This window comes from Rana temporaria, chromosome 3 (genome assembly GCF_905171775.1).
Source record: "Rana temporaria chromosome 3, aRanTem1.1, whole genome shotgun sequence".
Lineage (NCBI taxonomy): Eukaryota > Metazoa > Chordata > Amphibia > Anura > Ranidae > Rana > Rana temporaria.
This window is the reverse complement of record NC_053491.1, coordinates 422022954-422049512: the sequence shown is the minus strand read 5'-3', so window position 1 is coordinate 422049512 and position 26559 is coordinate 422022954. Positions and strand designations below refer to the sequence as shown.

Sequence of the window (26559 nt, the reverse complement as noted above, 5' to 3'; positions counted from 1 at the left end):
AACCCCACTCCCCTGCACACCCCGGGGCCATGCTTCGGGCGCTCTGTGATCGCTTTGTCCTTTGGACACAGCTGATCACAGATCGAGGTAAAGGGCCAATCACAGCAGCCATTTACCATGTGATCGGCTATGTTCAATCACAACTGATCACATTGTAAACAGACTTGACGGTTATCGACATTACTTTCATTAGCGCTGTCACAGCATGAGGAACAGAGCTGGTAACCCGACAATTCTGACAGGCACATTTACACTGGTTCTCAGTGCCGCCTATTGGGACCCATCAATGCAGCCTCATTAGTCGCACCTCATCAGTGCCGCCTATCGGTGCATAACGATGAGGAGAAAAAATTACTTGATTGCAAACATTTAGACAAACCAAAAAAGTGTTGCGCTATAAACAAAAAAAAATGAAGTGGTGATTAAATACCACCAAAAGAAAGCTCTATCTGTCTTAAAAAAAAAAAAAAAAAAAAAAATTATAAAAATGTCATATGGGTACAATGCTGCATGAGCGCGCAATTGTCATTTACAATGTGATACCGCTGATAGCTGGTAATTGGCCTGGTCAGGTAAAAGTGCCTAGTAGGCAAGTAGTTCACATCTAAAAACAAAAACTTTATCTCTTCTGCTCTGTCAAGTCCTGCAATACCAGTTAAATTTCACCTGCCGCCAGGCCCGGATTTCCCACAAGGCCACTGAAGCCTTACCGTTAAGGGACGGTAAGTAATGGGGGAATCCGCTTGCTCGTTAACAAGTGATTGCGGCGATGTCACCGAAATCACTTCTAAAATGTGTGCTCCCGTCCGTCCTCCCCCCCCCCCCCCCCCCCCCCCCCCACCCCACATACCTCTCTCTGCTGACTCTGTCTTCGGAAACTCCATCCTCCCCCCGGCCACCGAGTCTGTCTCCTGTTCCTGCTGCCGATGTACACAGTGAGAGGGGAGAGCTGTGCTCTTCCCATCTCCGCTGTGACAGGAGTTCTAGCACAGTGCTAGGACTCCTGTTTTGGAGGTGACAGGGTCAATAAAGAGAACCTGTCACCTCCAATTGCTATCAAACAGGGAATTTTTTTCTCCTGTATGATAGCAAAAAAATGATAAAAAAATAAATAAGAAATAATAATTAAATTAATAAAATAAAAAAGTAATTAAAAAGTAAAGAATAAGAAAAATAATAAGAAAATTATACAAAAAAAAAAAAAAGTAAGCGACAAGCTACAAATAAAAAAAAAAAAAAAAAATATTTGAACTAACCGTGCCGCCCCTGCCATCCGGTTGCCATTCTCCATTGATTTGGGGGGGGGGGGTAGTTTGGTTTGTGGGGAGGGTGTGCATTGCGGAACCTGGCCATGGCGGCAGGGAGAGCATATCCGGCCCTGCCTGCCACTTGGATAAAGTAATTCAAATAACAGGACAACGTAAACCCTAGGCAACTAGAGCGTATGTCTGCAAATACTTCGGCTTGCCACAGATTTGAGAGATTTTTGTTATGCGTTTCTGCCTGTTAATCATTTTAACTAATCTCTTAATTGATCATCTGTTATAAAAATCACAAATAATGTTGCTTTATCTGTTTTCCTAAGTGCGGTGGGAATTGTCTAATTCGGTATTGTACAGTATATAATATATATATTTTGTATAATCCAAGCTGTGTTTGAGATACATCGGCTATAGCTTTCCTCAGACTCGCATTACTCATTCAGGAAAACATTGCTATCTGCACATGCTCCTAGATGTGCATTTCTTGGCAACAGAAGGGTTACAGAGCTTTGGAAGCACAGAACTTGCTGCAGAGCCCATTCTAGGGTTTTCTGGCTAAGTTCCAGCTCACAGAGAAAAATATCAAATGCAGCCAAATATGCTCCGCAAACAAATTCTATCTTAAGGGCCCCCTCCTCTCTTTTTCCAAGCCCTGACTCACCTTGCGCTACATTCAGCAGGAACAGATCTCAGTCAAGATGCTTAAAGAGAACCTGTGCCCACATCATGCACATTAAAGTATTTACATATTCTGTGTACAAGCTGTAAAAGCATTTTTAAAACATGCCCTCATTCATCTCTGTACCTTTAAGCACTGTGGAGAAAATTAACTTTCAAAAGTTCACAACACAGCTTTTTTTTTTTTTTTTCTTTTCTTTTTTTTCTGCAGATCTTGGCAGCCTGCCAGCCTGCTAATGTTGGCACACAGCAAGCTTTTAGGCCTCATTCACACAGGTGCACTGTTCCATACACCTGTGCAAAGTACTGCATTTACCTGCACAGAGGGCACCAATGTTCTGTGCCAAATGGAGTCACTGTTCATATCAGTGACGGGCAGATGGCTGCACAAATCTCCAAGCGCATCACTGAGTGAACATCTATGCAGGGTCAATGCATTCTGATCCATGTATTGGTCATGCACAGATGTACATTTGGGGATGACCCTTTGCACAGGTGTGCAGGACGGCACGCCCCTTTTGTGAATACGGCCTTAGAAACCAACTGAGACTTAAAGTGGAGCTCCACCAAAAATGGAAAGTTCCGCTTTAATGCCTCCTTCCCTCTTCCTCTTTCAGTCATGCCACTTTTGTGAAAGGGGGAGGGGAGCAGGTACCCGATTTTTGACAGGTACCCGCTCCCACTTCTACTTCGCTCACCTAGGCTATCGGAAACCAAAGTTCACAATGCACATTGGGCATCCGACTGTGGAGCTGCAAACTCTCACGGTTGGGTGCCCACAGTTAAGATGCCGGCGCATGTGCAAACAGGCGTGTAGACCTTTGCTGCATATGATGTCACATCGCCAGTACATAAAATATCCACATTGTAAAATGCAATGCAAAAAACAGTCTGGACTCACTCTGATGGCTGTGGATTTGACTCCTGCAAGTGGCAGTGTGGTGTCGGCATTGAAAGGTCCCCCCAAGGGGGCTGACGTCATGCCGCAGCTTCCGAGAGCTCGATCAGCGACCATCAGAGTCAGTCCGGACTTTTTTTTTGCATTGTATTTTACCCCGTTAATATTTTATGTACTGGCGATTTTATTTACAATAACAGACTGCACTATATGCTCTGGGATCCATGGTGTGAGCTTTTATTGCCTAGGAGGTTGATGCTGTGGCCTGAGACTGGAGTGCTGAGGATTGTCTGGTGATACAGAATCGGCTATTATACACGCCATTGTATTTTAGCCATCTGGTCAGTGCATAAAGGAGGTGGAGGTTTTGCACACTGCTGGTGACGGAGTGGAGTACCTTTTACATCTTGTGGACTTAAAAAAGCCTCTTGCACATGATACTCCTGTTTAAGCATCTACTTTTTCAGACTTTTTTTGGTACAGTATATATTTGTGTGTATTTACACGCATTTTCGCGCAAACCTATTTTCGCATTCTCTTTCTGCACAATATGGAAATGAGCATTTGTGCGCATGGGGTGTAAATCAAAAGCATTTTTTTCACTTTTTTTTTGTGTTTTTTTTTTTTTTTTTTTTGTTTTCATTTTACTGAAGAATGCACTGCGCTTGTTTTCACGCCTGTGCGCATAGGCACATTACAATGAATGGGCTGTATTTTAGCTCCGTAAAAAGTGGGGGGGGGGGGGAAGCTGTACTGAGCTTTTTCAAGCTGCAGTGTGCAAGAAGCCTTATGCGTATTATGGAGAACATTGAAGGCGGCACATGTTCATTTCGGGACTTTTTATTTTTTATGACTTTATGAGAGACTGGCTTGTCTTTATTCATATTTTATTTTGCTTATTGGTTGCACCTTTAATGGTCCCAAAAATGTGTCAAAAGTGTCCAATGTGTCCGCCATAATGTCGCAGTCATGATAAAAATTGCTGACCGCCATTACTAGTAAAAAAAACTAACTAGGTGCAGTGAACAATGTAAGAAAGTTCAGTGATCAGTAAGGAAAGTTCATAGGTATGCTTCCCAGTAGAAGGGTGAAACACTTCACAAATGATGCAGGTTCAGATAAGAAAAACAACAGTCATGGCTTGTCTGTAGCAATCTCCAAGGTATCATATAAAAGAGAATGGGTACTCTTACCAGCTGCGGTGGACTTGCATGTTAGTACTAACACCAAGTCAGGTAAGGCGTGGTGGTCACAGCGGACCCTGGGTTCTGTGCGGATGGCTCTGTCGGATGGTCACTCCATTTTCAATGATGGGACCGGTCTGGTCAGATGCTCTCTCAGGAACAGGAACCCGAATGGACAAGGCCGATGGTAAAAAGGGCCACACTCATAGATCAACACAGCATGTGTAAAAGAGGAAAGAAATACTTCAATGGTGCAGATCAAAAATTAAAACCGTGAAGGCTTTATTTAAAAGGATAACAATAAAATCATGTGAAAAAGTTATAAAAAGCAGTATGGGGTACTAGGCATGTTACCCGACGCGTTTCGGCTCAGCCATCAACAGGGGCATGTATCTGTACCCCCACACTGCTAAACTTATATGTACCAAACAATCTGAAACTCCTCCCCAGGAAGGGAGGAGACAGGAAGTTGAACAAACATGGTAAAAACAAATGCATATTTACAGGCAGAAGATGTCCTACCAATATTCAACATATAAACCTTCAATGCTACTTATCTTATATAGCACAAAAGTGTAAACAGTACCATGCAAAGGATAGTAATTTACTTATATCAACCATATATATATAGCAGACCATTTAACTCAATGTGCCACTTTGTTGTGTCACTGCCGCATCACCAGCCGTCCCATTAAAGTGAATGAGGCGAGTCGGAGGAGCTACTGTGGGACAGATGACAGTTGCGCTTTAAAAATGATGATTGAAATCAAATCCACCCTGGAAAGAAGAAAGCCTAAAAAAGGAAATTAATTCAGTCATCACATCGAAGAATTGGTAAACTGTAATATATTGTGTGAGTGCAGTACCCCCCCTAAACCTGATCCTAATACAATGATCTGCATAACGGCAGTGGCTCTCCCAGCTCTCTCCCTCCTTGCTGGCTTAGAGACAGCAGTGGGAGTCATTGGTTCCTGCTGCTGTCATTCACAGCCAGTTAGCATTAGGTGGAGGCTGGGGGCCAAGCCACACTCTTTATCTATGGTATGGTGTCCCCCATAGCAATTGGCTTGCTATGGTGGGCACAAGATGAGGGGTGGAGCCAGGAGCGCTGGTGGGGGACCCAAGAAGGAGCGGATCCCAGCTGCTCTGTGCAAAAACATTGCAAAAAGTAGGTAAATGTAATGAATTTGTTAATTTAAAAAAAAATATGATCATGCCATCCTCTGTTACATAACGCTATGTATGCCTGTGCTGTATAAAAAATAAAAATGCCCATTTATAATACCGTATATATATTAGAATTAGTAGTGATCCCTTGCTTGTGACCAATGGGACAGGGAAAAAAAAAAAGGAATGACAGGAGTTGCGCTGTAAATATGGCAGCTGTAGAATTTGCTGCTGTCGAAAAACAGACTGCCTGACACAGTGCTCACACTGAAAGAGATGCAAAGTATTTTTCATCTGCAGATTAAATTGATCAGCTTCTAATCTGCATAGGTTATAATTTACTGCAACACTGATGTAATGGAACTTGCGTTTTAAAGCAGAACTTTTTTAACCTTGCACTGCATGGGTTAAATTGACTGTTTTGGTTTAGTGGATTGGAGATCAGAGATATATTCACCTAATCCTTAGATCCTGCAAGCCCAAGACCAGTCCCTTTTGGCTCCTTCCCCTCTTCGATTTGGCGGTTATGGACTGTTTTGACGTCATCACGTCCATAGACCGGCTCTGGATGTGAATACTTCAGGAACAGTCCACTGCTGAATGTGGGAGAGTGCCGTTTTCCTGAGGATGGAAGGATCTGGTGAGTATAGGTGCTGTGTTCATCCCTAGACAAACAAGCTGGTGACCTATGCAGTATGGGCACAGCCCCACTGCATGAAAACATTTTATTTTTGCCTGGAGTTGGACTTTAACCCTTAGTTTTCCTTAATCAGTTCTCCAACCACATTGTGTGTGTGTGTGTGTGTGTGTGTGTGTGTGTGTGTGTGTGTGTGTGTGTGTGTGTGTGTGTGTGTGTGTGTGTGTGTGTGTGTGTGTGTGTGTGTATATATATATATATATATATATATATATATATATATATATATATATATATATATATATATATACTTGCCAAATGTGCTGCAGAAATCTCCCTCCACAGAGTCTGGTTGCACCCATTTTAACTGTGTGCAGCTGAAGCTGCGGCCTGTTTTCTTCCTGGTTTTACACAGACACAGAGGCACACCTCCAGCTCTGAAGCGCTCATTGGCCCTTTTATGACTCCCCCCCCCCCCCCTTTCCTTCCTTGTAAACTTTCAGGAGAGTGAGAGAGCTGTGCATGATGTCATAAGCCTAGGCTTTTTTCCCAAACAAACGGCAAGTGGGCTGTATAAGGTATTTACTGGCAGAAAGAAAATGTTTTACTATCCAAAGTTAAAACAACAAAGGCAGAAGATTTAATAGATGGAAAGATACAAAAATGACTGAAGTTCCACTTTAAGTTATTGCTAAATCAGTAGACCTAGTGGGAATATAAAAAGTGCTCTGGTCCATAGGCGGTGTATATTTGTGATAGCTGAAGTAGTTGATGATAATTTTTTCATTTGTAAATGTTACTGAGCGGTTCGGGTCGGTACAGTTTGGAACGGTTAGAATGGTCCGGTCTATTCAGGTGAGCGTTTCTATTGCAAGTCGGACCGTCATGGGCCATACAGGGTTTAGAAAAAATGCCTAGCATGTCCACCAATCAGTGGAATGTATTGTAGCTCCGCCCTAACCGAACCGTTCCATTTTCTATGGCCCCACATCTGAAGCAGGACCTAGAATCGTGCGGTACGGTTCGATTTTATGGCAAACTTTCATAATGGAAACACCCAAAATAGCGTACCGTACCGATTCGCTCAGTGGAAACGAGGCATCATGCCGCGTACACACGATCACTTTTTGTGATGGAAAAAAAGTCATTTTTCATCATGGGGAAAAAAACGTAATTTTTACAACTTCATCATTAAAAATGATGTTGCCCACACACCATCGTTTTTGAAAAATGATGAACAAAGTGACGGCACTCTAAAGGGGAAGTTCTATTCGCCTTGAGGTTGCTTTTGGCTGATTCCTTGTTAGTAAAAGACGATTCGTGCTTTTTTGTCTGTTACAGCGTGATGAATGTGCTTACTCAATTATGAATGGTAGTTTTACCTCCCGTCTCATAACTTGCTTCTGGGCATGTGTGGGTTTAAAACGTCGTTTTTGCCCACACACGATCATTTTTTTATGACACAAAAAATGACATTTTAAAAAATTGAAGCATGTTTTTGACGTTTTTCAGAAGACAAACGATCATTTTAAATGACGTTTTTAAAAATGTCATTTTTTTTTTCAGCACAAAAAGTGATCGTGTGTACGGGGCATGAGAGAAAATTCAAGATTTCCCCCAAGTCTCATCCATTGGTATTGTCTGTTTCATCCTCTGTTTCCCCGGCATGTTTGTGGGCATGTTGTGAACTCAGAGTGGTGTTTGTTGTGACATGTTATGTTTTTTATAGGCTTTTATCCCTGTTTCTACATAGCCAAGTCTATCGGAGCCTGGCTCGCTCTTATATGACCTGAGTGACCAGAGCATTACATGAAGTATCTGCTGAATTCCTGCCCACCAATGTCTTGAAGCTAAGCTTGGGGCACCGTCCATGACCCATCCAAGCACTTAACTCTTACAGCCCACCAGACATTTGAGTAGCTAAAAGCTATCTCTGGGTAAGCGTGAATTCAGGGGTTAATGAAGCCTTCCTCCTGGGATGATAAAAAGCAGTAATATATCTGTATATTTTCCCTGCAGTAGATTGTGCTTTCCACGAGTCCATCTGGAGATCTGTACTGTAAACAAGCTGTGAGTCAGGCCTTCTAAATATACCGATGCATAGCCAGCCTCTCAAAACTGGTCCAGCCACTGCTGCCATCCTATTGGTTGCTGGAGAGCTGGTTGCCATGTGCATATCTAGCTTTTTTTTTTCTTTATTATTTTTTCTTTTTAATTATCTGCTGCTGCCAGAGAACCCCCAGTGCCAGAACTTTGGCACATAGCGTTGGTGGGGGGAATAAAAGTTGGGTGAGGGAGAATGGGAATGGAGGCGACGAGGGAGATGATGGTGGCATTATTTGTGACCTGGGCTTAGTGGTCTTCGCCTGTTTGTATTACAATACACCACTTGGTTGTCAGGGTTGTGCTAGGACATCCGTTGATGAGCGCTTCTGCATAAATGTATGTGCCATCCAGAAATAAATAATCCTTTCATCAATAATAGCAGAAACAGTTTGCTGAATACATCACATTGTAATAATGAATCTCTACATGCGTCTATTCGGGTAGATTTCTGATTAAGATGGAACTAGATTTCTATTTTACAATCAACCTGGTGTGCAATGTAATGACAGGATCATGAACTTTGTACACTGGTAATAAATATGCTGTACGCCTTATACACTGATCATAAACACTGTGTACCGACACTGATATCTCTATATACACTGTGTACCGACACTGATATCTCTATATACACTGTGTACCGACACTGATATCTCTATATACACTGTGTACCGACACTGATATCTCTATATACACTGTGTACCGACACTGATATCTCTATACACTGTGTACCGACACTGATATCTCTATACACTGTGTACCGACACTGATATATCTATACACTGTGTACCGACACTGATATCTCTATACACTGTGTACCGACACTGATATCTCTATACACTGTGTACCGACACTGATATCTCTATACACTGATCATAAACACTGTGTACCGACACTGATATCTCTATACACTGTGTACCGACACTGATATCTCTATACACTGTGTACCGACACTGATATCTCTATACACTGATCATAAACACTGTGTACCGACACTGATATCTCTATACACTGTGTACTGTATAAAGATGACGAGTATCTCTATACACTAGAGCTGCACGATAAAGCGCGAAAAGATTCACTCCCCGCGATCTCCAGGCTGGATGACCCGCTTTTTTTTTTTTTTCTGACGTCGCCGGTCCCAGGTCAGTCATCAGTAGGGGTGCAACGGATCCTCATTGATCCGTACGGATCAGCACCTTCGGGTCAGGACACGGCGGTCCGGGGGCCTCCCTGTCCTAGCTCCCGGAGCAGCGGGCCATCTTGGTCCACCCAGCGCGGAGAATGCAGGCTGCTCCACGGAAGTGGATTGGCGGGCACTTGAGCTCATGGTGACTTGCTCCTCACAGCCCAGCGATGTGCTTTATGCTGCACCTTAAGGGATCCACACGAGGAGCCGCTGCCGCTGCCGCCGCCGCACCGCACGTCCTGCTGCCAGAGAGGAGGAGATCGGGGGGATCTGTATGGACTGAGCAGGGTGGGAGGGGGGATCTTTCACTAGACACAACACTCAATGACACTGATGGGATCTGATGATGAGTCCTTGCAGAATGCAGATGACAGTCAGACAGGCTATTAAAGGGGGGCATGTGAGCCTGTGAGAAGTGTACTTAAATACCGGCAACCAATGTCCCTTAAAATATATTATGAATATTACCACAGTCTGTGTCCGCTACCCATATTATGAATATTACCACAGTCAGCTACCCCAGACTCAGAGGTAGCTGACTGTGGTAATATTCATAATATGAGTAGCTGACACAGACTGTGGTAATATTCATAATATATTATAAGGGACAGTGGTTGCCGGTATTTTAAATCTACTCGTCTACAGCTGATTTTTCCTTTTTTAAATTTACCATTTTAAAGAATCGTGATCTTTGTTCTAAGCAAAAGAATCACGATTCTCATTTTCCCCAGAATCGTGCAGCTCTATACACTGTGCTCTGTATGAGGAGGATGACGAGTATCTCTATACACTGATAATGAACACTGTGCTCTGTATAATGATGACGAGTATCTCTATACACTGATAATGAGCACTGCTCTGTATAATGATGACGAGTATCTCCTATACACTGATAATGAACACTGTGCTCTATGGGGACTTTTTATACTCCAGGTATTAAAATGGTTCTGAAGCCTAAAGGTTTTTTACTTTAATGCATTCTATGCCCATTATATTTCCCTGAGCCCATTATTACCGATCCAGCGATGTGCATGAGAGCTCTCCCGGCTCTTTTCCCTCCTCACTGGGCAGATTGATAGCAGCGGGAGCCATTGGCTCCCTCTGCTGTCGGGTAAATGCTTTGAAAAGGAATTGGGGAGTGTTTAAAGGAGAAGTCCAGCCTCAGATTTTTAGGCTGGACTTCTTCTCTGGGTCACAGGAGTGCAATTCGTTTTGCACTCTTGTGACCCGTTTTCAGCGGAAATCAGTCTGACGTCCGCTCTCCGCTGACGTCACTGCCATCAGTCGAGGCAGCGCATCATCCTGACCCCAAGTCTGTATCTGCCAGCTGCCTCGATTGACGGTAGTCTTAGCGAGCCACTGAGACAGTCTCCCTCCACTCCTCCATAGCTCAGTGCTCCAGTGAGCGTGGAGAAGCATAGAGGAGAGATGCTGACAGTCGGCAGCTTTCCTCTTGGGGAGTAGTAAGAACCGACCCATTGGTTCGGTTCTCAGTGCAGAGACGGCGGGGGGACAGATGCAGCATTGGTCTGATGCTCCATCCACCTAGGTAAGTATGGTAAGAATAAAAAAAAACTGGAAACCCATCCTTCTCTTTTTTAATAAACACAGACAGGGAAGCTCAGGAGCGAGCCTGTGTGAGTGCCCCAATAGGAAGTGGCTTCTTATGGGGGCACTACTCGAAGAGCAGCCTGGAGCGCCACCAGGAGACCCCAGAAGCGGAGGATTGGGGCTACTCTGTGCAAGACCATTGCACAGCACAGGTAAGTATAACACGTTTTTATTTTATTAGATAAAAAAGGAACTTTTTTTTAATATAATTTAATTAAATTTGTAACGGTTATTTCCTTGCAGTCATATATCCAGGAACTTTTCCTAGGCTATAAACACAATCGCCATCCCCTCTGAATAGAGCAGGTCTAATCTGGTGTGGTGGGCTGGGTGTGAGATGGCTCTTTCCCCTGTGGTGTGGAGACTTGTATAGTGCCCATGTGTCATACTTCCAGGGGAAAACTCTTCATTAGTGGTTAGACCTCAGTCTCTCGCTGGCAGTCTCACTTCTTCCTGTTCTCTTCATGAATCTCTCACTCTTCTTCCTGTCTGCTATATCTGTACACTTGTTATCCAAGGTGAGCAGCCCAAATGTTTTTAGAAGGTCTATTTGCAGTTAATGTGACTCTCCTTGACCTGGGTGACGAGCATGTTACTCTGCAATGTATGTTCTAGCTGATGAATGCATACATTTTCTCCATGCGTTCTATTGGATGATCTCTATGATCCAAATGTCCAAATAATGATTGGAGGTTTCCAACTATTCAATCTAATTTCTCTTGCTATAAAAGATCATGATGGCGAAGCGGTTTTCAGTCATCACTTGGAGCACAATACAGAGAAAAATCTGTGAGTCACTAAATTCCAATTTTTGTTTTTTATCCAGCTGTATTTACAAGTGCAGTAATGTTTTACAACTTCTAACATCCAAGTGAAAGATCGATATAGCTGCTGTTTCGCCTTCCCCAGCACTTAGGTGCAAATGCCCCAATACACATACAGTAAGGAAAATAAGTATTTGAACACCCTGCTATTTTGCAAGTTCTCCCACTTGGAAATCATGGAGGGGTCTGAAATTGTCATCGTAGGTGCATGTCCACTGTGATAGACATAATCAAAATTTTTTTTCCCAGAAATCACAATTTATGATTTTTTAACTATTTATTTGTATGATACAGCTGCAAATAAGTATTTGAACACCTGTCTATCAGCTAGAATTCTGACCCTCAAAGACCTGTTAGTCTGCCTTTCAGGCTGGGTTCACACTACTACACTACTTTCATCCTACTTTGCTCTGTGTTCAATGTTTCCCTATGAGAGCGTCTTGTAGCGTCCTACACAAGTCGGTCCGACTTTGAAAATGCTCCCTGTACTACTTTTGGTCCTACATTAATCCTACTTCAGGCCCATTGAATATCATTGAAGTCGGACCAAAGTAGTATCCTGTTCATGAAAGTAGGATGGATGTAGGACCAATGTAGGATAAATGTAGGACCAATGTAGCAGAGCAAAGTAGGATGAAAGTAGTGTAGTAGTGTGAACCCAGCCTTAAATGTCCACCTCCACTCCATTTATTATCCTAAATTAGATGCACCTGTTTGAGGTCATTAGCTGCATAAAGACACCTGTCCACCCCATACAATCAGTAAGAATCCAACTACTAACATGGCCAAGACCAAAGAGCTGTCCAAAGACACTAGAGACAAAATTGTACACCTCCACAAGGCTGGAAAGGGCTACGGGGAAATTGCCAAGCAGCTTGGTGAAAAAAGGTCCACTGTTGGAGCAATCATTAGAAAATGGAAGAAGCTAAACATGACTGTCAATCTCCCTCAGACTTGGGGCTCCATGCAAAATCTCACCTCGTGGGGTCTCAATGATCCTAAGAAAGGTGAGAAATCGGCCCAGGACTACACGGGAGGAGCTGGTCAATGACCTGAAAAGAGCTGGGACCACCGTTTCCAAGGTTACTGTTGGTAATACACTAAGACGTCATGGTTTGAAATCATGCATGGCACGGAAGGTTCCGCTGCTTAAACCAGCACATGTCAAGGCCCGTCTTAAGTTTGCCAATGACCATTTGGATTATCCAGAGGAGTCATGGGAGAAAGTCATGTGGTCAGATGAGACCAAAATAGAACTTTTTGGTCATAATTCCACTAACCGTGTTTGGAGGAAGAAGAATGATGAGTACCATCCCAAGAACACCATCCCTACTGTGAAGCATGGGGGTGGTAGCATCATGCTTTGGGGGTGTTTTTCTACACATGGGACAGGGCGACTGCACTGTATTAAGGAGAGGATGACCGGGGCCATGTATTGCGAGATTTTGGGCAACAACCTCCTTCCCTCAGTTAGAGCTTTGAAGATGGGTCGAGGCTGGGTCTTCCAACATGACAATGACCCGAAGCACACAGCCAGGATAACCAAGGAGTGGCTCTGTAAGAAGCATATCAAGGTTCTGGCGTGGCCTAGCCAGTCTCCAGACCTAAACCCAATAGAGAATCTTTGGAGGGAGCTCAAACTCCGTGTTTCTCAGCGACAGCCCAGAAACCTGACTGATCTAGAGAAGATCTGTGTGGAGGAGTGGGCCAAAATCCCTCCTCCAGTGTGTGCAAACCTGGTGAAAAACTACAAGAAACGTTTGACCTCTGTAATTGCAAACAAAGGCTACTGTACCAAATATTAACATTGATTTTCTCAGGTGTTCAAATACTTATTTGCAGCTGTATCATACAAATAAATAGTTAAAAAAATCATACATTGTGATTTCTGGATTTTTTTTTTTTTTTAGATTATGTCTCTCACAGTGGACATGCACCTACGATAACAATTTCAGACCCCTCCATGATTTCCAAGTGGGAGAACTTGCAAAATAGCAGGGTGTTCAAATACTTATTTTCATCACTGTACTTCCCAATATTTTGAGATGGTAACGAGGGACACCTACTTGCAAATGTATGTAGGCATAGGACACGCCCCCTTTTTAAAGGAGAAATAACCCAAAAAAGTTAAAGTGGAGGTTCACTTGAAAAGTAAATTTTTAACATTAGATTGATGCTCATTTTGTCTAGGGGAATCGGGTAGTTTTTTTTTAAATCGAAGCACTACTTACCGTTTTAGAGAGCGATCTTCTCCGCTGCTTCCGGGTATGGGCTGCGGGACTGGGCTTTCCTATTTGATTGACAGGCTTCCGAGTCCCGACGGTCGCATACATCGCGTCACGATTTTCCGAAAGTAGCCAGAACGTCGGTGCGCAGGCGCCGTATAGAGCCGCACCGACGTTCGGCTTCTTTCGGCTACTCGTGACGCGATGTATGCGACCGTCGGAAGCCTGTCGGAAGACTGTCAATCAAATAGGAACGCCCAGTCCCGAAGACCATACCCTGAAGCGGCTGAGAAGATCGCTCTCTAAAACGGTAAGTACTCCGCTTTTGATTTAAAAAAAAAAAACACCGGATTCCCCTTGACAAAATGAGCCTCAATCTAATGTTAAAAAAAAAAATTCGGGTGAACTCCCGCTTTAATTAAATCCACAAGGACTTTTTTTTACCCACGTCTTTTCCTTTTTATTGGCTTTTAAAATTTACAAATGCAGCAATTTAGAAATTTGGATGAAAAGGTTTAGCACGGGAAGCACTTTTTGAAAGATAAAAAGTGCATTTTATATACAACTTTTATAGATCGGACCAAAACGAGGAACAAATCGGGGGCGAAGAGGGACATTGCTCCAAATCAGGGACAGTCCCTTCGAAATTTAGGCACAGTTGAGAGCTATGAATACCTGAAACTGATACCTTTCCCATTGCGATTTGAGCCCCTACAAAACGAATGGGCTCAAATCGCAGTGCAAAGAATTGCATATGATTTGAACAGGAAGGAATGTAGTGCAATTCCAGTCTGAATTGCATGTGGTTTCCTCCACCGCTCCTATGTGAACTCAGGCTTGTCATGGCGACTTCAGCTTGGGTTTACACAGGAGCGGTGTGGGAAACTGCATGCGATTCGGACAGGAATTGCTGTTCAAATCAAATGCGATTCTTTGCCGTGCGGTTTGAGCCCATTCATTTTGTATAAGCTCAAATTGCACCACAAAGGTATCGGTACTCTCTATCGGCAAGTATTTGACCGGAAGTGTCAGCATTCGTACTTGCCGGTAAAAAGGCTGGGCGCCTGTACTAGTGGGTTTTACTTTTATGTCTTGGATGGAGTTAGGGAAGAGTCACATTTTCTGTCAGGTTTTTTTTCTGAGCTGTGATACCTTTTTGGTATTATCCGACCAGAGCACCTTCTTTCACATGTTTGCTGTGTCCCCCACATGGCTTCTCACAAACTGCAAATGAGACTTATGGCTTTCTTTCAACAATAGCTTTCTTCTTGCCACTCTTCCATAAAGGCCAGATTTGAGTTGTCCTGTGGACAGATTCTCCCACCTGAGCTGTGGATCTCTGCAGCTCCTCTAGAGAACAATGGGCCTTTTGGCTGCTTCTCTGATTAATGCTCTCCTTGGCAGACCTGTCGTTTTAGCTGGACGGCCATGTCTTGGTAGGTTGCAGTTGTGCCATACTCTTTCCATTTGCAGATGATGGATTGAACAGTGCTCTGTGAGATGTGTACAGCTTGGGAGATTTTGATATAACCTAACTCTGCGTTTAAACTTTTAAACTTCTCAACTTTTATCCTTGACCTGTCTGGTGTGTTCCTTGGCTTTCATGATGCTGTTTATGCACTAAGTTTCCCTAACAAACCTCTAAGAGCCCATTCACACAGGGGCGACTCGTCAGGGGTGACAGCCGCCTGAAAAGTCGCATCTCGTTCTGTTCAATAGAACCATTCTAATAGGAGCGACGCAAGTCGCTCCGACTAAGAAAAAGGTTCTTATACGACTATGGGGGCGACTCGGGGCGACTTGCATTGACTTCTATACAGAAGTCATTTTGCAAGTCGCCTCTGATGTCGTCTTCATGTCGCTTTGCCGAGTCGCCCCCAAAGTCGTGCCGCCCCTGTGTGAGTGGGCTCTTAGGGCTTCACAGAATGGCTGTATTTTTATACTGAGATTAAATTACATACAGGTGGACTCTATTTACTAATTAGGTGCCTTCTGAAGGCAATTGGTTCCACTAGATTTTAGTTGGGGTATCAAAGTAAAGGGGGGCTGAATAAAAATGCACACCACGCTTTTTTCAGATATTTATTTGTAAAAATTTTGAAAAACCATTTATCATTTTTCTTTCACTTCACGATTATGTGCCACTTTGTGTTGGTCTATCACATACATTTTTTTTGGTTGTAACATGGCAAAATGTGGAACATTTCAAGGGGTATGAATACTTTTTCAACGCACTGTACCTAACCAGCTCAATAGTGAAATAATAGTTGTTCTTCCATCCTCGGACAAGTTGGTGAAGGCATTAAATATCTAGTGATTTCTGTAATTCTTTTGCGTTGTTATATTGTCTTTTTAGTTTGCATGTACTTCCTCTTTAAAGTTGAGTGGAGACCTTAATTATAAGTTGTGTGGTTGCTGAGGCAATCCTTACAACTTATGTAATAATGACTAACGAGTCCGTAAACAATCTGAACACTCATGAGGAACACGTAAAGGTCCATCCAGATGTTTGTGATTAGGAGGCTTCATGACTTTCTAGTCTATTTTTGACTCCCGATTGGACTTTTCAGCGACGTAGCAAGCATGCTCTCCAGTCAGTAAAGGGTTAATGGAGTCATGTTTTATTCTCCCACTGGGGTGTAAAGGGTGAATATCTAAGATCCTCCTTATAGAAGAGTAACACAGTATTTATGAGTTTGTATTTTGAATTTCCCGTGAGTGACGTGGTGCTGTGTCCTCCTGTGCTATAACAATAAACAGGAAGGAGTCCAGGCCGCAGCCTGTGATTACCTGCCCATAATTGCCTGAGCTGTGGGCACAGGCGGAAAGAGGGGGAGAGGAAGCCAGGAATAAGTGATCGGAAGTTTTTGGGCCACTTGTAGCTCCTTCAGGGAGGAAGGCAACCTGCAGTACTGTAGCTGATGTTGGAACAACAAGTCCCAGCAAGCTGTGGCAGCAACTGTAATGTCATGCTGGGGGTTGGTACTATCACAGGGCCGGAGAGCCCCAGGTCACCTAGCACAATGTGCATGGCAGACTGATTCCTGTGACTACTGCTTTTACCACTTGTCTGCATTCGTTTTCTTCTTTTTATACTTTTTTCCCCCCTGTTTTTTCATCTGGTAAACCTGTCAGTAAATCTGCTGTTTTTCAACATTCTGTAACAAGGACAACATATTTTACAGAGGTGCTTACAATGGGCAGTTTTTTTATTCTTTTTGTAAAGCATTTATCTGAAAAGGGGAATTTAATAACACACGTCATACTTTAACACAGAGCAGCCCCAATCCTCTACTGGGGTGTCCTGCCGGCGCTTCTGACCCCCCCCCCCCCCACCTCCACTGGATGCATTCAAAGCAAACCACTTGCTATGGTGACACTCTTGCCATGTCCTTCATGTGAAAGGATGAGAGAGCAGAGAGCTGCTGCTCTTGGGCACAGTGCTCGATAGAGATCAGTATAAGGGTGGTGAGGGAATTGCACATAGGTTTAACAGCTTTTATACCGGCAGTTTCACAGGGCGCAGTACAAGGGGTCCTTATCCGCCGGGGGAACTTTTTCGGCAAGACTCCGGGAATTGGAACCATCAACTGCGCATGCCCGGCAACTGCACACACGCTGCTGTGCCGGGAATCGCTGGGTGGTAGGGGTTGGTACTGGCAATTGTGCGCGCGCTGCTATCCCGGGACTCGGGCAAAGCCAATGGGCGCAGCTTAACCAGGAATCAATGGTGGAGGAAGGGATTGCATGCCGTGGCAGAAAGCAATACTTGGCTTGCGTGCCATCATAAACACAGCTGCGTACCATATCCGGCACACGTGACGGGGGTTGCTGACCCCTGAATTCGAAAGTTAAGAGGTTGAACAACGTACCGTATATCTGTATCGCAGTAAAGTCAACACTTTGGGAAGAATCCTTTTAACATCTTATGACCTGCACCTCTGTTACAGTTCGTTACTCCATATCAGGAATAGGGGGGAAAAAAAGAATTGCACAGCAAAACAACATTTCTACAACCAACCCAGAGGTAATAAGTATCTAATGGTTTCCCCCGTCGCTCCACCACACCCCATATGAGGAAGGAGGGGGAAAACCATGGTGACATAACTGACACCAGTATCCTCTGTCCCATTTATCATGGGATCAGTGTGGTCTAGAAATACCGACCACGTATTATAGCCTTCCCTTTAATGTTCTACTCGTTATAGATTTTATCACATCCATCTCCCTGGCGCTGCAGAGAGAGTATAAGGAAAGGTGTAAGCCAAGGAAAAGTGGGGGAAAAGAATAGAAAGAAAAGAGGATAGAATACCAAAGAGAGTGCACATCATAGTATGAGCTTGCCAAGCTCACAAGGGCTCAGACAAGTATTTAATCCTGGGTTCCCAGATCTTGTCAACCCTAGCTCGTTTGTCTTCTAGAATTGCCGAAAGGCATTCATTTACCTTGATCCGTGACAACTTGTTTTTTTACCAATGATTTGAGTAGATTCATTTAAGTGAATAAATGAAGTTGTAGATACGGATCCATAAGCGTTTCACTTTGGTGCAGGACCACCATATATATAATACTGTGCCTTCCATCCCGAAACCCTCAAACAAGAGAAAGGGGTCATTTTGACATACGCGGCAATTCTTGCTGGAACCATCTACAATCTAATCCATACTTTTTTTTTTTTTTTTTTTATAGTTGGCTTTGATGAATGATTTATGTATGATTTTGATGCACACTGTAACATTTTGGACCACATAGCTGTTTCTTGTTCCCTCTTCTTCATATATAACCATTTTACTGACTTGGAAGTCGGTACATTATAGATTTTAGAGATGTGGCCAGTGTGCTTGTCAAAGGACCTACACAAATACTCCATTGAGGTAGATGTGGTCACCTCGTCTCCTTTCAAATGTCTTCTAAAAAGTGATCTGCCACAGATCCCTCTTCAGAGATAGAAGTTTGTGTAAATGAGCCCTTATAATTTGTTTAGATTTGTGCTGGTTGTGGATTGAAAGAAACTGGTCTAGTCATTGCAGCTTCCAGTTCCATTCTTTTATAACGGTGGTCTCCAAACTGCAGGCCTTTGCTTGCCTTTATCCAGCCATTGGGGCACTATTCCTTGTGCTAACACCAATAATGGGGCATAATTCCTACCGCTGACCCCAAAAATGGCGCACTATCCCTCCCCCTAATATCAAAGATGGTGCATTGTTTACTCCAACTGATGCCAGGACAATTTCTGTCAACACTGGCTACAGTCTGGTGTTCTATTGAGAAATGCCCTCCGTCTAAAAATGCCCCAGATGGGTCTGCACATGCGTAGTAACAAACGGAACTCCAGCTGATATGATGATCAGCTGGCGTGACGTCAACAGTGCATGTGCAGAGCATCGGAGGCATTAGCCAACGTTATGCAAACAGCAGGGGAATGTAGTTGTCAGATTGAGCCTCACTGTTGCGGGGTGGGTTTTGTATGTGTTGCAACCCACCCTTAGAAACCCACCGTTCAATGAACCCGTCCTGCAACACAGACAAAACCCACTCTTCAGCACACGAAGAACCTGCCCTGCAACAGCGAGGCACAATCTGACAAGTACGGTCTCCCTCCGCTGTTTGCATAACTTTGAATACTGCCCGTTCAGTCCAAAAATGACTTGGACGATCCGCGCATGCGCTGCGTTTACGTCACGCCAGCTGATCAACATATTGGCTGGAGTGACGTTTATTACTGCACATTCGCAGGCTCATCGGGGGAATTTTTCAACGGGAGGCATTTCTCGATAGAACACCAGCCCGTCTGAAGGACAGTAAACTGGCCCTTTTTGTTTAGAGCAGGGGTCCTCAAACTTTTTAAACAGGGGGCCGGTTCACTGTCCCTCAGACCGTTAGAGGGCCGGACTATAAAAAAAAAAATATATGAACAATTTCCTATGCACACTGCACATATGTTATTTTGAAGTGAAAAAACAAAATAGGAACAAATACAATATTTAAAATGAAGAACACGCCATCATTGCAAGCCCCCCTCACCACCATTTCAAGCCCCTCACGATCATTGCAACCCTCCCCCTTCATCATTATAAGCCCCTCATTGCAAGCCCCCCCTCACGAACATTAATTGCAAACATATCATGATCATTGCAAGCCCCCCCACCTCACCATCATCATCATCCCCTAATTGCAAGCCCCCCTCGCCATCATCATTGTAAGCCCCTCATTGCAAGCCCCCCCCTCACAATCATTAATTGCAAGCCAATCAAGATCATTGCAAGCCCCCCATCATCATTACATCATCAGCCCCTCATTGCAACCCCCCCTCACCATCATTAGCCCCTCATTGCAACCCTCCCCCCCCCTCACCATTGTAAGCCCCTAATTGAAAGCCCCCCCCCCACCATCATCATCATCATTACATCATCATTTCATCATCAGCCCCCCTCACCATCATCATTAGCCCCCCCCCCCATCATCATCAGCCCCCCCACCACCATCATCATCATTACATCATCATTTCATCATCATCATCCCCCCTCACCATCGCAAGCCCTCACCTCACCATCGTAAGCCCCTCACAGCCTTACTCCTTACTGTGCCAAACTGCTGTCACGGTCCCGCTGTGTCACGGTCCTGCTGTCACGAAGCTCACAGTGTTGGTAACAGTTCTGGCGGGCTATGATAAATGTCCCACCCTCCTCCTCCTAGACCAGCTCGTGTGATAGACAGAACACTGGCTCTATCACACAAACTAGTCTAGGAGGAGGAGGGCGGGACATTTATCATAGCGCCAGAACTGTTAACACTGTGATCTCCGTGACACAGCGGGATCGCTGTGTTACAACCTGCCGTGTAACGGCGTTGCTTGTCAGGGTGGAGTGGGCCGGTTAAAAGTCCTCCGCGGGCCGTAGTTTGAGGACCCCTGGTTTAGAGGGATTTGAGACCCCTGATTTATAATGACCTACCTAAGTATATGCCTCTACCATGAATCTAATTTAATGGTTGTGATTGTATCTTTTTTTAGTTTCACTTTCAGGAGCTCGTTGTAGAATTCCCCAACTGTTCTATGACTGTCAATTGCTATGTATATGTGTATACATCTTTCCAGCTTCCTATGTAAATAAGTTGATACGCAAATATGAGCTAAAGGAAACCCAGTCTGATCTGTTCCACTTGAAATGTACAGTCCAAACAAAAAAAAGAGAAGCGTGGTTTAATTATAGCTTATCAGTCTGTTCTTATATTTATCTTCCTCTTTGAATTCTTTATCACTCAGCTTTTCCACTCTGTGTATACCTTTTTTTTATTTATTTATTTTTTACTCTAGGAAAGCCGAGACCAGTGTGCGCGTGTATGTTAATTTACAGTGTGCCCGTGAATAAATATTACACACACACACGCATTTTTGGAAATATTTTATTATATCTTGTCATGTGACAATACTGAAGAAATTACACTTTGCTACCATGTAAAGTAGTGAGTGTACATCTTGTATTACAGTGTAAATTTGGTGTCCCCTCAAAATAACTCAACACACAGCAATTAATGTCTAAACCGCTGGCAACAAAAGTGAGTACACCCCTAAGTGAAAATGTACAAATTGGGCCAAAAGTGTCAATATTTTGTGTGGGGTTACCATTATTTTCCAGCACTGCCTTAACCCACTTAGGCATGGAGTATACCAGAGCTTCACAGGTTGCCACTGGAGTCCTCTTCCACTCCTCCATGATGACATCACAGAGCTGGTAGATGTTGGAGTTCTTGCGCTCCTCCACCTTTGATTTGAGGATGCCCCACAGATGCTCGATAGGGTTTAGGTGTGGTGACATGCTTGGCCAGTCCATCACCTTTACCCTCAGCTTGATTAGCAAGGCAGTGGTCATCTTGGAGGTGTGTGTGGGGTCGTTATGTTGGAATACTGCCCTGCGGCCCAGTCTCCGACGGGAGGGGATCATGCTCTGCTTCAGTATGTCACAGTGCGTGTTGGTATTCATGGTTCCCACAAGAACTGTACCTCCCCAGTGCCAGCAGCACTCGTGCAGCCCCAGATCATGACACTCCCACCACCATGCTTGACTATAGGCAAGACACACTTGTCTTTGTACTCCTCACCTGGTTGCCACCTCACACGCTTGACACCATCTGAACCAAATACGTTTATCTTGGTCTCATCAGACCACAGGAGATGATTCCAGTAATGCGTGTCCTTAGTCTTCAGCAAACTGTGGACTTTCTTGTGCATCGTGCTTAGAAGAGGCTTCCTTCTGGGATGACAGCCATGCAGACCAATTTGATGCAGTGTGCGGTGTATGGTCTGAGCACTGACTCTGACTCTCCAACCCTTCAACCCCTACAGCACTGCTGACAGCATTCATACGTCTATTTTCCAAAGACAACCTCTGGATATGATGTTGAGCATTTGCACTCAACTTCTTTGGTTGACCATGGCCAAGCCTGTTCTGAGTGGAACCTGTCCTGATCTACCCCTGTATGTTCTTGGCCACAATGCTGCAGCTCAGTTTCAGGGTCTTGCCAATCTTCTTATAGCCTAGGTTGTTTATGTAGAGCAACAATTTGTTTTTTCAGATCCTCAGAGTTTTGTGCCATAAGGTGCCATGTTGAACTTCCAGTGACATGTATGAGAGAGTGAGAGCAATAATGCTAAATTTGAATGCGTTTAAAGGAGGTGAAACAGGCCATTATAAGGCTTAAAAAATGAAACCACTCCTTCAGAGAGATGGCAGTAACATTAGGAGTGGCCAAATCAACAGTTTGGTACATGCTGAGGAAAGAAGAACGCACTGGTGAGCACAGCAACATAAAAAGGCCTGGATGTCCACAGAAGAGAACAGCGGTAGATGATCGCAAGATCCTCTCTATGGTAAAGAGAAAACCATTTACAACATCCAGACAAGTGAAGGACACTCCATGAGGTGGGCATATCATTGACAAAGTCTACAATCAAGAGAAGACTTTACAAGTGCAAATACAGAGGGTTCACCACAAGGTACAAACCTTTCATAAGCTTGAAGAATAGAAAACCCAGATTAGACTTAAAAAGCCAGACCAGTTCTGGAAAAGCATTCTTTGGACGGATGAAACTAAGATTAATCTTTACCAGAATGACGGGAAGAAAAAAGTGTGGAGGAGGCTTGGAACAGCTCATGATCCAAATCCCACAACATCATCTATAAAACATGGTGGAGGCAGTGTAATGGCATGGGCATGCATGGCTTCCAGTGGCACTGGGTCATTGGTGTTTATTGATAAGACATAAGCAGTCAGATGAATTCTACAGTGTTTAGAGATATACTGTTAGCCCAGATTCAGACAAATGTAGCAAAGTTGATTGGATGGCGCTTCACAGTACAGATGGACAATGAACCAAAACACACTGCAAAAGCAACCCAGGAGCTTTTGAAGGAAAATAAGTGGAATATTCTGCAATGGCCAAGTCAATCACCTGATTTCAACCCACTTGAGCATGCATTTCACTTGCTGAAGGCAAAACTAAGGGCAGAAAGACCCACAAAGAACAACTGAAGACGGCTGCCGTTAGAGCCTGGCAAAGCATAAGAAGGGAGGAAACCCAGACTTTGGTAATGTCCATAAGTTCCAGACCTAAGGCAGTCATTGCCGGTAAAGGCTTCTCAACAAAATAAATATGAACCTTTTTATTTATGATTATATTCATTTGTCCAATTACATTTTAGCCCCTGCAAATGGGGGGGGGGGGGGAGTGTAAAAAATTTGTACTTGATATTTATGTTCAACCCCTTGAATTAAAGCTGAAAGTCTGCACTTCAATTTCATTTGGATTTAGATTTATTCTGGTGGCCTTCAGAGCCAAAAGTATGAAAATGTGTGCCTGTGTGTATAATGCAAAGGGATTATAGCACAGTGAGTATACACTTAATTTATTATGGTGTGGTGCCAACAGGGTAAACTCGCTGCTTAAATTTTGGTCGATTCAGCAAAAATCGGACACAATTCCAGCAGCCAATGGCCAACTTTTAGGCTGCATTCACACCTGAGTGTAGGTCGTTCGGTAGTTTTTTACGGCGTTTTGTCGCACGTATTCATGCTTATTTGCGCGTTTGCATACAGCATCGTCCGACATTTTTGTACTTCGACTTTTTTTATTTTAGCCAATAGGAAAAATGATCATCTTTTCATTACTTGTTGCTATGTTGGTAGATTTTATTTATCTTCTGCCTGGGTGAAATGTTCTATTGATTAAAGCGACAAAACGCCCGTAGTAAACGCTCGTTGTCGCGCTAGTCGCTTGAATCGAGTGTTTCCATTACTTTCTATGGGAAATAAACGCTCAAACGCCCAAACCGCCCGATTCGCGTGTCAAAGGGTCCGGAACTTGTTTGAGCGTCAGGCGTTTTGGAGTGGAGATGTGAACCATCTCCATAGGGAATAATGTATTTTTTCCCCTCTAGCGTTTTTGAGCGTTGCGCTTCAGGCGACAAAACGCTCAGGTGTGAATGGAACCTTAGTCCTGCATTAGTCTAGCTGTTCCACGAGACTGATTTATTGGCCAGTACTCATGGTGGACAAGGGGATGGCATGTAACGTTAACAAAGGGAAACTAAATCAGAGAGGAGCTCAAAGGCTTTTCCGGCGAATAAATGTAACCCAATTGGTAGAACAGCTTTACAGTAGTTATTAAAGATTTATTTTGCTCAGTTTTGGTTTTGCATTGCATGTTCTTTCTTCTGGATACATGTATGGACCCAAATGGTTTTATTTTTTTTTTTTTTTTTTTTTCTAGGAATCCGTTTAAAGCCGGTCCAAAAAAGCAGATTGTCCCGAAAACAGTAAGTAACAAAATGGTCTAAGATTGAAGAAGAACTCCATTCATTGCAGCCACAGGTCCACACTAGTTCACTGAAGCTGTATTTAAAACAAGGCATGCAGAGAGCAAAAGGCTAGTCCTAATTATCGCTTGGGTTCTCCCTGCATCTGATTGTTTCATAATTACTGACTTACCATGTCTTATTCTGTACTGTGTCCCTGTTTGGAGGTGGGCATCTTGGTAGAGGCAGGGCTTTGCTTCCTCATGTCAAAGCCTCCAGCAAGGAGAACAGTGGGCAGCACAGAAACAACATAACCAAATCTCACTCCGAATCACCCCCCCGCCCCCACATATCCGCACATGCGTCGGGGGCACCTACGCATGAAATCGTTGCTTGTGATACACACATTACATATCGCCATGCACGCCAGAGGAAGAGCAATAATTCCAACACAAGACCTCCTCTGTAACAGTAAACTGACGCTTTTGAAGTGTCGCTTATAGAAAATATAGGGTACTGAAGTTTGTCGCCATTTCACGGGCGCACACAAATTTAAGGTTGGACATGTTTTGGTATCTATATTTTGCCAAACATTTGGGTAGTTTATTGCCTTTGTTTGCCCTAAAATTCACTTCACTGTGTCTTTTACAGGAATTTTGTGTTCTCCTAGACCTTTGCGGTAAAGATGTGAGACAAAAAAAATTGGAACTACCACAATTTTTTATTCTCTAGGGCAGTGATGGGGGACCTTGGCACCCCAGATGTTTTGGAACTACATTTCCCATGATGTTCTACTACACTGTGCATGAGCATCATGGGAAATGTAGTTCCAAAACATCTGGGGCACCAAGGTCCCCCATCACTGCTCTAGGGCAGTGGTCATCAACCCTGCCCTAGATGGCCCACTAACAGGCCAGGTTTTATGTATTACCTTGGGGAGATGCAGATTAGAATACTGCAATCACTGAGCAGCAAATGATATCACCTGTGATGTATTTCAGTTATCTTGCAAACCTGGCCTGTTGGTGGGCCCTGTAGGGCAGGGTTGATGACCACTGCTCCAGGGTGTCTGCTTTCAGTAATATTTATAATGTTTGGGGGTTTTGTGTAATCTTCAGGTTGAAAAGTATTTTTTAAAACGTGTGCAAAAACAGCTCTGGCAGTGAAAATGTTAAAGTGGTTGTAAACTCTTATCCAGTGAAATCACTGGATTCCGTGATATACAGAGATTAAACAAATCCTCCTACATAAGTTTTTTACCTGTTTATCTGCAGCCCTCTCTTTACACCTGTTCAAAGGCTAGAATTTTTTAAGCTGATTGGAGGAAAGGGAACCCCCCCCCCCCCCTTCACACAGGCACAGAGTTGAGGCTGTCAATCAGCTAGAGATCCCTTCCCTGTCACCTTTTTCTTGGTGTCAGGAAAATGACACTTGGTGCTCTTAATTGGGACAAGTACACACTATTGAGGGATATGTTTTCTTCATATTTCATGTCACAACATCTTGTCTACCAAGGTGCATTTATAAACAGCATGGCAGACAAGTGGTTAAATCAAGCTCATGGCTGATGCTGCAGCTGTGAGATTGGTTACCGGCTTTAGGGCCCAGTGCTGTACTTTCCGATAAAATCTGATGGGCTCCAAGACCACCCAATGGGGCTGTCAAAGTGTGTACCAGCACCCCCCCCCCCCTCCTTAAGAGCGTGTGATTGCAATAAAAAAAAAAAAGAGAAAATAATTAAAACATATTTTTAAGGCACCCCTGTAACACCCATACACACCCCATATAAAAAAGCACATTCATTAATGAATTATTTAGTCACAAAAAAACTGTAGTTACTCTTCAAGTTGCAAAAGCAGCAGACAATGATGTACACATTACATGGCTGCAATGTTTTCCATTGTACGCAGCAAAAATAATCTCCTTTTCAACTAAATGGGGCTGCACTTTATCTACGTGTAACAATGCGCAGTGCATGTGGTTTC

The 26559-nt window shown here is 43.7% G+C and overlaps 1 protein-coding gene across 1 annotated transcript in view; it reads left to right on the top strand.

Moving 5' to 3' along the window:
- Nucleotides 1-26559, top strand: part of BIN3 (bridging integrator 3) — a 55939-nt gene that overhangs the window by 10605 nt on the left and 18775 nt on the right. The window contains exon 2 of the mRNA XM_040346167.1: nucleotides 24550-24595. Coding sequence (XP_040202101.1) covers nucleotides 24550-24595 — 46 coding nt within the window. The remainder of the gene's footprint in view (nucleotides 1-24549; nucleotides 24596-26559) is intronic.